Raw genomic sequence first — 13,732 nt, 5'->3', positions numbered from 1 at the left:
GTTTCTTTTATTCCCTTCTTTTCACAGTACAGTCCAAAGGTCTTGATTTGGCACCTTTCTTTACAGTAGATGAATGTAGCCTTCTCTTCTAAGAAAGCACTGACCAGGTGCTGCACTGTGAATATGGTGCCTCGTCCCACTCTGCTCTGCGGCACACACTTAAGTCTGTGCAGGTGCGGTCCATGACAGCGCACCATACCACAGCAAAGGTGCTGTTCCTAGTGCAAGCATGAAGCCACACCCACATTGTGCACAGTTCATTAGTTTAGGGCAGAGTTAAGGTTTCAAACTAGCCTGGCTTTTAAAGGGAGGAAAAAGATTCCCCAAACAGGTGAATACAGTGAGTCACTCCAGCCCCTGAAGGGGGATGCTCGCGGTGCACCTGAGACCCATTTTATCTCTTCTGGAGGGTTTCATCAGGAGACTCATTGAATATGCGTCACCTATATGTAGCACATAACAGTCCCTTTGCCTCTGCGCCCAAGTCTGTAATACTGCAAAGATGGAAAGGCAAACAATTCTCTGGTATGCCGACCACACAACCATGCTAATGGGGGAACACCCCTTTGAGATCTTGCTGTTGCACATTTACTGGCCATGCAATCTATTTTACAGAAGGTGTCACACAAGCAACTATCAACTCTCCTGCAATTTGGGACTGCAAAGAAGCAGGTGCAAATTGATGTTGCCCCCTCTCCGCCCGGGCGCAATGTAGAATAAGTATTTTTGAAACACCTCACACTTATTCAGCTGTGTCCCACGTACATTCCAATAGCCTCATCCACAACAGATATTAGGATGCCCGAGGTTAATTTAAATGTGTTTAAATGTATATCAAGTGGATGTTCACAACAGCAGCATGATTTGGGTGTCACAAGCCTGTGTTGGTGATTCACGTACAGATTAATACGCTATTAATACATTCAAAAGTTGCAAAAGTGGAAGATTTGTTCACATAAAGAAAAACACCTATTACACTCAAATTTGTTGGGGAGACTGACAAACGCGTATTGGGAAAGCCATTGAGTTTGACTTATTTTAACTCCATTTGCTGTAAAGGTTGTGTTTGACCTGGCCCTCTCTGTAGGGTCACCCCCAAACTTTTTGCCTTACCTCTTCCTGTTTTCTGAAGCGGTTTTTCTTGGCTTTTAGCTAAGTAGGGGTGGGTGTATCTGGCGTAATTCTTTCTAGTGGAATTACTCTTAATTACCACACAATTGTCCATAATTATGCATATTTACATGAGAAGAGTAATCCTGCATTTAGAACCATTTGTTTGTGCAAAATTTACCCATGTGTCCAATATGGGCCAAAGGATGTATTTTGTGCTAAGAAAATAGCTCTAAATGCTACAGGACACAGACAGCAGTAGCCAGTAGCCATTTGCTCTCTCTTAGTTTGTTGTTTTTGTGTTCCTGTGGTAGGATGTTTGCCAAAAATTACTCCCAATTACTCAAGCTCGCTCAATCACTTGATTTCAGTAATTTTGCATCACAAAAGTAATTACTGAAATTACTCTAATTACTCTGGCGTAATTAAGATTCCGCCCAGGCCTAGTATTACAGTGCTTGTGCTCTCTCCTTTAAACAGGGTGAATTTAGCTTACACCCAATTGACACATTTGAGGTTGTACTACAGGTACCCAGGGCTTTTAAATTAAATGCTACTTGTGCTGCACACTAAGTAGACTTTAAAACATGCCCAAAGCCAGCCACTGCAGCCTTTGGGTACAGTTTCAAACTGTTAATTCAACATGGCCAACTAAACCTTTTGGCAAGCTTAAATCTTTTTTTTAAACATAGCAGGTTGCATTGCATTACAAAAGATGGACATGTACTTTTAAGTGTGTCATGTCCTGTAGTAAAACTTTCAAATGTGTTCTTCACTATTACAAGGCCTACCTCTCCCACAGGATAAAACTGGGATAGCTAATTACATTTAGTAAATGATAACTTTTGCTTGGGAGCAGGAAAGAATGTCATGTTTGGTGCCTGAGGATTTGTAATTTGAACCCCTTTATAATGGCAATGTTGGATTTTAAGTCACAATTCTGAAAATGTCACTTTTGGAAAGCTGTAATTTTCTTGCCCTAGGCATTTGGGGGAATATTGTTTAGCACTATTGTGGAGTATTAAAAAAAAATCATATCTATGAGGTAACGCAATGTCACTTTGCGTGGCTTAGAATGGCCTCATAGATATGGAGTAAGGTAAGGAAGCGCAAATCACTGCGTTGCCTGACTCTGCGCTAGGAAGGCATTGTGGTGAGTTATCCCATGCAACAGCCATGGATTTTGATGCTTCCACAAATTTACAAAGCCAGGAAAACCTTGGGATGCATCAAAACCTTACTCCTCTCTTGGGGAGGCATGACAAGCAGAAATAACTGTATTACTCCTTGTGTTTCCTTCTTTTCATGGGCACTGCATTCTGCAACACACATAGAAAGAGAAAACAGCCCAATAGGATTGTTTTTGTGCATAAAGGTGCCTCTTACTACACAAAAACAATCCTGCTTGACAACATAGGCACCCTTGCACCATGGTGAAAGCGTGTCTGCGTTGCAGCTAGGCTGCAGAAACAGTGCCAGTGCAGGGAAAAAGTACAGGAATGAACTGTATTGGATAAATATGGGGCTTTCCTGCCCCTTTGTCCTATGCCAAAACTCAATACACGAGGCCCATGGTGCCTGTAGACTCTACTTCGGTCCCATGACTAGGTGTGTGTGGCAGTTGGCCTTTTCATATTCCTCCCAGACAGCCGCACAATTGAGGGTCTGAATGTTGGAAGGATGGGACATCCTGGCTTGATGCGGGTCAAACCTTTCACCTGCCACATTTGCACTTCAAAGACACTTACCCAGTCCACACACAAAGGACTTCACAATAGCCTTTTGTGCCCCCAGACGGACTGGGACCAGGACAGGGGGGCTGGAAGTTCCAGACACCTCTGTAATGGGAAAAACTCCCACAGCTTTTCATTTTTCACAGTGAGCACCAGGTATAAAAAAGGTACCCTCATACCCACTTTTTAGTACACTCCTGTACCTTTGAATACTACTACTACAGAGGAAGGACTGCCCTGCTGCCCTGCTGCTTGAGGCCTGCCCTGCTGTCTGAGAAGCAAGATTGAATCTGCACCCTTCATCCCAGGCAGAAGTGACTTCAAGTGTTAGCTTACTGACCTCCTGTTCTGAGCTGCAAGAATGCAACAAGCTCCAGAGACCTCTCTGCCACTGCCCAGCTGACCTACTTCACTGAACCTGCCTGAACATTCATCTGGACCTGCTGGCCTCTGCTGCAGTGAGTTTCTGATCACTAAGAGGTGCAGGGCAGTGCAAGCAGTGCAGCCACACTAGGAGCAGACCTTGAAGGGGGCACTGATCTCAAGGGGGGGGTAGGGGGTGCTGTGTTTAGCAATAACTTACAATTTAAAAGCACCTGCTGCAGAGTTCCTTGTGTGTCCAGCTTTCAGGTGTATTAGAAATGTCAAGATAACTCTTGTGATTAATGTTCCTGCTAGATTGTGAAATGGAGTTTTTTCAAGTGACAGTTTTGACCTGTGATAAAGTAGCAGAGAGGGTTCATATGCCTGCTGCAAATAACCGATCTATATATTTTATGTGGATAGCTGAGTGGATTAGTACAGCCAGCCTTTACCTGCACTTTAAAACAAATGAAATGTATATGAGAGATGTGTTATGGAGAGATATCAGGCACTTTTGCCAGGTACTAGTGAGGGAATCCGAGGAGTAGGTCATGCATTTTGGGATCCAAAAAAGATTGTCGCACCAGGCACCACTAGTGCTAATGCTGGCCCTGCCTTCTGGACCTGGAGCCTTGAAGCGGCATCAGTTAAGCTCCTTCTGAAACAAAAGGAGAAATCCTGCAGATTTGGGCACTTTGTGACTGCGAACAAGCTAGCAGGCACCAAGACCATGCTTACCACACTGACCGCCAACATGAAGCTCCAGTGATCCTGACCCTGCACTACAGCGACCTCCAGGGCCTACTTGAAATGCAAGACCTGTAATTTGAGCGACAGCATTGACAGCAGTGACCGGCAGCGTGCATCTCGAGCAACCACCGTCTGTGATGTCCGACAGGATCTTCGCAGGAAAGCAACAACTGTTCGCAACACCTAGCCTGCTCTTTGTGCCACAGCGACAACCAGCTGCAATGCTCGCCCTGCTTCGTACATCACCCTCCATCGTAAAGGAAACTCTTTGCGCTGGACTTTAGTAGGTAACCTTTTCAGCTGAAATAGCCTGGTCCCTTCCATGCTTTTGGCCTGAACTCCATCATAGTGGGTCTGAACTTGTGAATTGTACCCGATCTTGCACAACCAGACAACTGTGGCTGGAGATCCGTGCTTTTAGGCGCTATATTACCAAAAACCTTTAAAATTGTATTACTCAGGTGCTACTGATTTTTTGTTGTTGTTTTGGTGTCAACCAATTTATTAAAATGTACTCTATTATTCTAAATTGTTATGGGATTTTTCTCATGTTGTGGTTTCACTTTATTGCTGTTAGAAGACTATTCTTGAGCCAAGTTACCGGAGGATTAAACACAGGTTAATTTTGTGCTTTTTCATGGTTCACTCTTACAATGGTTGTGGATGTTTCATCCTCTCAACAAACAACTACATTTTTCACAGGTTCTATTGGTGAAATGCAGACAGTAGGCAGGCAGACACCCTTCCTTGTCAAACATGATCACACAAGTGTATAGTTGGCTGCAACAGTATGTAAAATTATGATGGGATTGTGGTAGCATACAAGCATGGATGAACGTTGTGGGTGAAAGAATCCATGGTTGGTTGGGTGAAGGTGTATATGTAGAAGGGTAGAAGTAGAGAGTGGGTGTATAGGTGAATGCGTAGGTGTGGCGCGTAAGTATGGGCGAAATTTGCGAATTCGCGGTCCGCAAAATCCGTGAATTTGCAAAATGTTTTGCGTGTTCGCGGGGCTTTTTGCGTGTTCGTGGGGCTTTTTGCGTGTTCGCGGGTTATTTTCGACACGGTTACCGCGAGGTTACCCAACGCGGTCGTACATGGGCTAGTTGCATGCTGGCGTTGTGCAATTGCGTGTTCGCGTCCGTTTTTGCGTGCTCGCGGACAAAAAGTCTTGCGACCAAGCAAAAAAATCCTCAAGCTTGCGAATTGCGAATTTTTTGACAAATTTGCACGATTCGCGGAACGCGAATTTGTCAAAAATTCACAAATTCCGCGAGTGGAACGGATTTTACGCCCATGCTTATAAGGAGTTCTAGGGGAAAGCTAAGGCTATCTACAGACAGGCTCATCTGTTATCGAAAAACAACTGCTACATGATCCTCCAAACAGTGAAGCCTTTTGCTTTACTTGCAATAATAGCCATAAACATAGAATGGTTTGCAAGGAAACAGGTTTATAGTCACTTTGTGGCCTTATTTATAGGGACAAGAACAAAAACAACAAATCCCTCCTTAATCTGGCCTGGGTCTGATTGAAATTGACCAGGCCATCTGCATATTAAAAAACCCATGCATGTTTTCTGCTCAAGGGGATATGATTAGACTCCACTTAAAACATTTTCCAGTTCAGTAGGGGTATGCACCCAGGCATTGTTTGTTGGGCTATGCTTTGATGAATGACTTATGGCCATGTTTGACCTGTACCCATCGGACAACTAAAGCCAAATTTCGGGGGGGGGCTGAAAATATTTCGGGGGGGAGCTAATTCTTCCAACCACGGACAAAGTGGCTGTGAGAAGGGGTGACCACACAACAAAAGCCTCATTGACAACCAAATGGTCTTTTAAAGACCTGTTAAGTACTCGGGTGCGGCTGCAATTACATGCTCGCCAGCCCGCGAAGCTGTGTCAGCCCGGGCTGACAGGCACGACGGGGGGGGGGCTGAAGCCCCGTGAGCTCAATGGGTGTTGCGCGCCTGTCCCTCATAGAGGGTATGTATTGCCTTGTGCGATTTCTTGGCAATTCCACAAGCAGATGTTTTAGACCATTAAGAGCCACCAGTGACTCCGTTGAAGGCTGAGCTTTCGTCCATAAAACATGTGCACCGCTGACGAATGGACTCTCTGAAGGGTCAGCATGCACATTTACATGATGCCATAATATTATTGGTGGAATTGCAAATGGCCTCAAACCCTGTTTGTAAAGATTTTGCAGTTTTTCTTCTCCTACCCAGTACTAAAATGCAAGACAATTTGAACATTCATCTTAGCTCCACTTCCAAATGTCAATTAGTCTATTTTTTTTGCAGGATCGCCCAGGTTCCCCTTCTTAAAGATTGGGATTAGAATTGAGCCCCTCCAATTTACAGGAACAATCCTGCTCTGCACCGCCACCACACCGCCAAGTTGCCAATAATGTTGGTCAGCTTTGAACATTGCATTGGGGAGGCCCTTAGAGCCAGGGGCCGCTAGCCACCTCCATCAATATTACAAAAGCCTCTCATAAATCTGGGGCCAAATTTATCATTGAGTTGTATTGCCCGTGCACCACTCAAGGGGGTGCAAGGGCGACACAATTACTTAGTCAGGTTTATCAAGCCAAACAAGGCAATTGCTGCATTACTCTGCCCCAGTGAGGTGTTCCATGGGGGGAGCATAAGTGTTCCCACGCACCCACCCATGTTTTTTGGCATTTTTCCAGATTTCCCTTTACTCGTAGACATGGAAAAGCGTCAAAATATAGCGTCTCCCCATGTGAGTCTAACTCTTTCTATAAATGCTGCATTCTGCAGTATGCATTGAAAGGGGAAAATGCTCAGAGGATTGTTTTTGTGCAAAAAGAAGTCCCTTCCTTCACAAAAGCAATACTGCTTAGAATGCAGGCACCCTACCCTTTCACAAGGGTGCCAGGGTGCCTGTGTGGGTGCTAGATAACACATTGTGGACTAGTGCAAGAAAAGACAGGAATATGCTATGTAATGCCTAGAGATCCCACATGGTCTGTGCCATCACTGAGAGTCCCGCGTTTTCCCTGGCCGGTACTTTTGCAAATTTGAAATATCTTCACCCAGTGCTTGTTCAGAACTTCATTATAGAATCCCATTCAAACTTCCCTAGGTTTCTTATCCTCGTTATTCTTAACCATGGCTGGCTGTGCATTATCTTGTGCTTATGTTTAAGCTCAAAGGTAAATTATCGAAATTTCCTACAAATGTAATGTCTGTGCTTTGCCCAAAACAGCCCTGATCAGAATATATTGTGCCAGGTGACCTGGAGGCACCTGGAACAATACGCCCTTGTAGGGTATCTTGAAGAAGAAAGCAAGGGAAACACTGGAGCATGGAGAAAGTACTAGTTATCAATGCCTAACTACACCAACACCATTGACTTCATATCACCAAACCTGGGGAGAAAGAGCAGTGAAAAGTGTTTGACAACTATCAATTTTTAAAAAGGCAAGGAGAAGCCAGGAGGAAGTCATGATGGCAGACTGCAGCACGTCAAGGGAACGACAGCATCCTTCAGATAAAGATGCAAGCGACAAAACATAACACAGACGGTAAAGGGATAAATCACCGGTGTGAATCAGGGGTTTAGTAACAAAGAGACACATGTGGAGTGATGTTCATTGAGGTTGAATCCAGTCTGAGGTTGTTTGTGTGCTTGTCTAGAGGAGGCAGTTTGTGCTGGACTGTTCCTATTGGATCAGGACCAAGGCTTGTTTGGAAACACTATGTTGCTCTCTGTAGTTGCACCATGGACTGGAATACTGCCAGCCTCATTACCAGTGGCTGAATCTAATACAAATATTCCGCCCCTTCCCTTTTTTGTTGTTGCTTCTGTCCTGGCAATGGATTTCGAGAAAGTCAAGGCCTCATTTATGGCATTTTGGCGTAGGGCAACTCAGCAAGGCAGCTTGCTCTGCTTCCCTACAGCAAAGTGAAAGGGCAGGAATTCACCGTATTCAAGCAGTACGGTGCATTCCTGTACTTTTTCCCCGGACCGGCACTGTTTCAGAAGCCTAGCACCAACGTAGACCCCTTGCACCATGGAGCAAGGGTGCCGCCATTGCATCCAGGATTTTCTTGTGCAGGTAGGGACACCTTCCTGCACAAAGACAATTTTAAGAGGCATTGTCCTCTTTCTGCGTGTGCTGCATTCTGCATCATACATGAAAAGAAGAGAAATGAAGTTGTTCTCCCTCATTACACCTCACCTCGGGAGATGTACGAATTTGGCCCTTCCCCAGGTTTTCATATTTTTGTAAATCTAAGGATGCATCAAATTCCATGGGTGTTGCGTGGGAAACCCTACTTGAATGCCCATGGAACTCCTCCTGAGCACAGAGCAAGGCACTGCAACGATTTGCACAAGGCTCTCATAAATAAGCCGCAAAGTATGGAAAGGACACAGCAAATAACAGACCCAGGGGTGGAGCTTTAAGACTGTGACATAATTAAAGCTCAGCTTGTTATGTGCTAGTAGATAGGGTGCAATAGCACGCCCCACACCATGGTTGAAGGCTCCACAATTCTATCCATATTTTAATTTCTTGCATCATACTTTGTTACAGTTTTCTTACCATTGTCTTCTTTGTAACAAACAATAATATTACATGTCAGTAGAAGGGATTGGCTGAACATATTTTGGGAAATATATATTTGCTTTTTTTCATTGTTTTCTCTTACTTGCCTTGCACAGGTGGTTGCCACAACAGTTATGCTTGAGCAAAGTCTCCCTCGCTTCATGTGGTCTCGCTCTGGCATCTTGGGGGTGGACTACGGACTGGACAATAGACGGTACATATGGTAAGCTGAACACCTGAAGCATTGGTTACAATATATGGGGACAGTTGTGGAAGGTAATGCATTTCATTCAAGTTCATTTCCCTGCATTATATTTTCTGGAAACACCAGCTCTCAGTGTGATGATGGGTCCTAAGAAAAAAAACACAGAACCCATCCGCATGCTTGAAGGATGATGAACTTCCAGACTTTAAGCCTCATTTTGTGGCACCTTCTATCCACCTTTGAGTGATGAATCCACACGCAGCTTAAAAAAAGGTTATATTTAGGCCATTGGAAGAAAATGAATGCAGTCAAAATGGCAGCACTTACCAGTTCTGAGCCAGTTGAAGTCTTTTCGTCACAGCTTTGTTGGCGCCAACTAGTAGCCCATTGTAATAGTCCAAACGTGACAGCATGGTGGATTGAATGATCGTCTGTTGCGGGAATGCATCGAATAGCCCCAGAATAGGTTTTAGGTCCTGTAGAAAACCAAAACAGATACCTGCCACAGCCTTAGTCTACAGTTCGAACAAAAGGGTTCTGTCCATCAACACTCCCAGATTCTTATCCACAATTTGCGGCTGGGGAGGGGAGCCTAGGTCTTTAGGCCACCATTGATTGCTCATTAGGTGGGTATCTCGACCCACCAAAAGCACTTATGATTTTGCAGAGTTCAATTGCAGTTATTCAGAGATGACGTAAGGTTGCCTTGGAATTTCCCCTGGTCTTGTTTAGTATTGCTAGAGAAGGTAAATACCATTTGGGTATCATCTGCGTATGATACCATAGCCATATTGCGGGCCTTGGCCAGCAGGGCTAAGGGGGCGGACATTAATGTTAAATAGAGTGGGGTTTCCTGGTTTCCTGGTCGTCGAGAAAATCGGGGGTCCCAAAAACCAATGTTAATTCCCATAGAGATTTTACACAACTACAGCCTGAACTGCTGAAAGGATTTACACCAAATTGGGCAGAAGGGTAGCTGTTCATCCAGAAAGCAACTTTTTTGTACATTTGCGTAAATTCATTCTCTAGTTTTAGAAATATTAATAAAAATCTAAATCCGTATATGTAGGGACGCAAGAGCTCCGTGAACCCTCCTGATCTCATCCTCAGATCTAATTGGCTGCCAATGCTTCAAACCAGGAAGTGTTGGCACACATCTTGGGAATCGAGTCGAATTCCATATAAATCATTTAAAAAAGAGATCAGGCAGGGTAGGAATACCTTGACCCCCTAGGCCTATTGGGGGGTTGGGGAGGTCAAATAAGTATTTTCTTTTCTTTAATTTTCAGTGAGAGCTGCATTGGATTCGCAGCTCCTGACGAAAATTTGAAAAAAAGAAGCGTGGGCTCCAGCGCTTCGTTACTAATAGGCCCCTGGGTGGGTCATGTTCTGGGTGCATGCAGAAAATAAGGAGGGAGTGCGCACTAATACCCTTTCTTGATGCCCCGGTGGCCACCACCTCCCTGAGGCTTATTCACTGGTAAAGGCGGGGGCCTCTCTGAGCCACATTCAAAAATAAATTGGGGTGGTCTTATAGACGCTCCTGTGCCCCCGCAGTTATTTTATTTACTGGGAGGGGCACGTGTGACCCCCATCCTGCACCATTCTCAGCTCCGTGGATGACCACCTCCAATACTGACTATTCAGGGCTCCACAGCCATAAGAATGGCCTTGGTGGCAGGTTTGAGTCATTTTTAGGAAAGTTGAATTCATAAACAACTTTTGTTGTGCTCATCTCAAAATCGGTCAAACAGTGCCACCCCGTGGCAGATTATCATACGTGCAGGTGTTGACAATTAAGTGACCTGCAGAGCACAGAAAACCACCTGCTCAAATTAAGCACCACAATCACCAGCGCTTCTGCGCAATTTGTCTTTTCAATACATTTAGAATGGCTGTGAATACTGGGAATATGCCGAGCCTAACTTGGCCAGAGCTCTCAAGTTTTGAAAATTCTTAGGAGAACCACTTAGCTTATTTGATGACATCACAGGAAATAGTGTCATACACAGTTTGAAATCAAGGGCAAACTGAGTAGTGACTCCAGTCAAATGCTTCAAAACAAATGTAAAATGAAGAACAATTAGACCAAAACTTCATCAATATAGGTTTGTGGTTTGCAAAAGTAGTCGGGCAGCACAGATATGTCCAACGTAGCGCCCACTATCAAATTAAAATTATATGTAGAAGGCCTCCTGTGGTAGGATGGTTTCCTGTGCCATCTACAGCTCCCTGTAGCTTCTCTACACACAGCATAACTCTGGACAAACCTCAGTTTATAGTTCATTTTCTAGCCACACACCCCCCCCCTCCTCAGGTGTGATATTGACACTGTTGTCAGAGAGTGCTCAAACCAAGCACCAAAAGTGATATTTGAGGTCTCTGAATTGACAGGCTTTTCAGCCTCCCACTAGCATTCTGAGAAGGCTCATGTCCTTACTCCAAAAGTTGTGAAGGTGGGACGATTTATATGCAGGCTCTGGTGCAAAGGACATGCATTGGTTTTGTGTATGAGCCTTGAAGTACATAGAGCATTTGTAGATTAGTTGATTAAATTACAAATACTTAACACATATATGTCCCTGTGCACACCTTGCATTTTTTTAAGCATTGCTTGTTTTTGCAGCGTGGAAGACCTTGATATTCACAACAAAGGAGAAACATCCTTAGGGAAGGAAGAGGACAACCTTCATCACGATGAAAAGAATGAACAGCCTGTTAATTTCCTAAATAAGTCTCCTAAAGAAGAGAGAAAAGAAGACTTAGAGCCATTCCTCCAGATGCCCTACCGCAGAAACATCTCTCAGAGGAAGTCGAGTCGTGGCTGGCAGATCCTTAGGAGCGCCCCGCGAGAGCTGATTCAAGGTCTGGCGAACCCCACATCCGATGAGGAAGACACTTATCTCATCTGATAATGCCTTGACTGGCACATCCTGAAAACCAATCAGTACTAATGGCAAAGCAGGTAGTCTCAAGGTGACACAGTAGATCTGCTACAATAGACTGCACCCTCACAAATTGGTATTAAATTTAATTTTGCTGATAATGGTCTAAATGAGTACAAGGTGCCACACGTCATGTGTGCCAAATATGCACACAGAAATTAGGATTTAAACCATTATAGTGATAGAAAACCAGCTGCTAGTGAGCCACACCTTTTCAGAATTTGTAAAGCATTTTGGTAGTACTATTTGCAGAATCAAAGTCTTCTTTCTATGTCCATAGCAATGCAGCTCTAGCACCAGGAACGTCAGCGCCATATTGAAAGTATTTCTAAACTTAATGTGTTAGGGGACTGATATGAGAGTCCAGTCCACACAATCCTCAGAAGTAGTTGCATGACCAGTCATATGCAGTTGCTGAATTATGAACTAAGACAGGTTAGCATTCCACAAAAAGTCAAAAACTAGAAATTGCTTCAGAAAAATCCTTTCCTGTATGCTGCTTTCGATTTAGCCAATCCTTTAAAACATCCACTGTTTCTATAAATTGATACTTGAAGGACTGTGATCTGATGAGAATCATTGGTTTGATTGACTTTATCAATGATTCAAGTGTTTCTCTTTTTTATCACAACAATAAGATAGTAATAAATTACTTAAATACATTTTCCCTGCCTTGACAAAGTGTTCAAAAATGGTGATTGTTTGTCTTCAGTCAGTAAATGTGGTGCAAGACATCATCTTCTCATTACAGTGAAACCCTAAAGCCCATGCCAAAATGTGAAAAGGTTATTAATCCCATTAAAGAAAATTTTGAATTAAACAATTCCTCAGTGTAACCCTGTCACTTTATTTTGAACAAACATGAATTTTAACGACCCAAAACCTGTCTCTCTTCTCTATACCCATGTTCCTATCCCAACCTACCACACACGGCACACCTTGAATCTGATTCATAAGTCTCCTAACTCTGTGCCTTGTAAACCTTTGCATAGGATGTGCAAATATTCCTCATTTTATGGGATTCATACTCAAAGGCAGCCTCTTAAATCCATTCAAGGGGAAGACATTCAGACTCCTAGACCAATTTACAGAGATAGCTGTTGAATCTATACCACATTAGCTTGCTAAACCATGTGTGTATAGAAGAAGTGCCCACCTTCAGGAGCCAGCTGCTAAAAAGCCTTTAAATCAACATTAAACCCAAGAAAAGTACACTGTCACACCAAATTGTTTAATTGTTCTTAATGGACAATATCTACACATAGCCTATGTCCTCCTAAGGACTCTTTACTGCAATAGAAGCGTAAAACAGACTGGAATTCTGTTTCTGAGATCTTCTCTCACATTAACTCCCCTTGAATTGCTGTTGATAGACTAAGATATTTTGTTCTAATTAGCCCTGAAGAAGGTCTGTGACGATGAGCGAAATGTATTGCCCATCTTTTTAACAATACTCTTGTGACTATGAAAACATACTGATTAAAATATGCTTTTTTTGGCTCTTTACTAAAAGGATTGTTTGATTGTAGTACTCTATGGTTGTTGAAAGTTACTCTCTCACCAAACTCTAATACTTCTAATCCTGTATATTTCCTCTTGCTCATGGCACACAATGTGGGAAATCCACTCAGCAACATTTTGTGGACATATGCATTTCCACATGTTGCTTTATTACACATTTCCGCTAAATCCCAATAAAATTGAGGTCATTTTGAGGATTTCCACACTCACTCTTCAGGGGGCATCAACTAGACTAGTGAAGAAATAAGGAGGACCTTTCTGGTGACTGCGTAGGGTCCCAGGGAGTAAAGTCCCATAAAGAGCAAGGCAAGGGCTACTTGACTCATCTCAGAGTCTGGAATCAGCTCATAAGGAAACTTAATGGAAGGAACATTATTATGCACCAGACTTTTTCTTATTTTTTTTTGTGATGGTTTTTACATTCTGCAAAACGGGGCACTGCTGTCCATTGCCCAGCATATATGCTCTGGCCAATAAAGCATGTAAAAAGTAGCAAGCCCCTGATTGGCATACTCAACTCTC

General features: G+C 43.5%; 1 protein-coding gene across 1 annotated transcript in view; it reads left to right on the top strand.

Annotated features, from left to right (window-relative positions):
- The window catches only part of LOC144770889 (transient receptor potential cation channel subfamily V member 6-like), a 101,716-nt gene extending 88,221 nt beyond the window's left edge, over nucleotides 1–13,495 (top strand). The window contains exons 14-15 of the mRNA XM_078655677.1: nucleotides 8,656–8,762; nucleotides 11,371–13,495. Of these exons, the coding sequence (XP_078511803.1) occupies nucleotides 8,656–8,762; nucleotides 11,371–11,656 (393 nt within the window). The 3' untranslated portion in view covers nucleotides 11,657–13,495. The remainder of the gene's footprint in view (nucleotides 1–8,655; nucleotides 8,763–11,370) is intronic.
- The last annotated feature ends 237 nt before the right edge of the window (nucleotides 13,496–13,732 follow it).

Source organism: Lissotriton helveticus, chromosome 7 (genome assembly GCF_964261635.1).
Source record: "Lissotriton helveticus chromosome 7, aLisHel1.1, whole genome shotgun sequence".
Lineage (NCBI taxonomy): Eukaryota > Metazoa > Chordata > Amphibia > Caudata > Salamandridae > Lissotriton > Lissotriton helveticus.
Note: the sequence above shows the minus strand (reverse complement) of the source record. Positions and strands in the feature narration are given on the sequence as shown.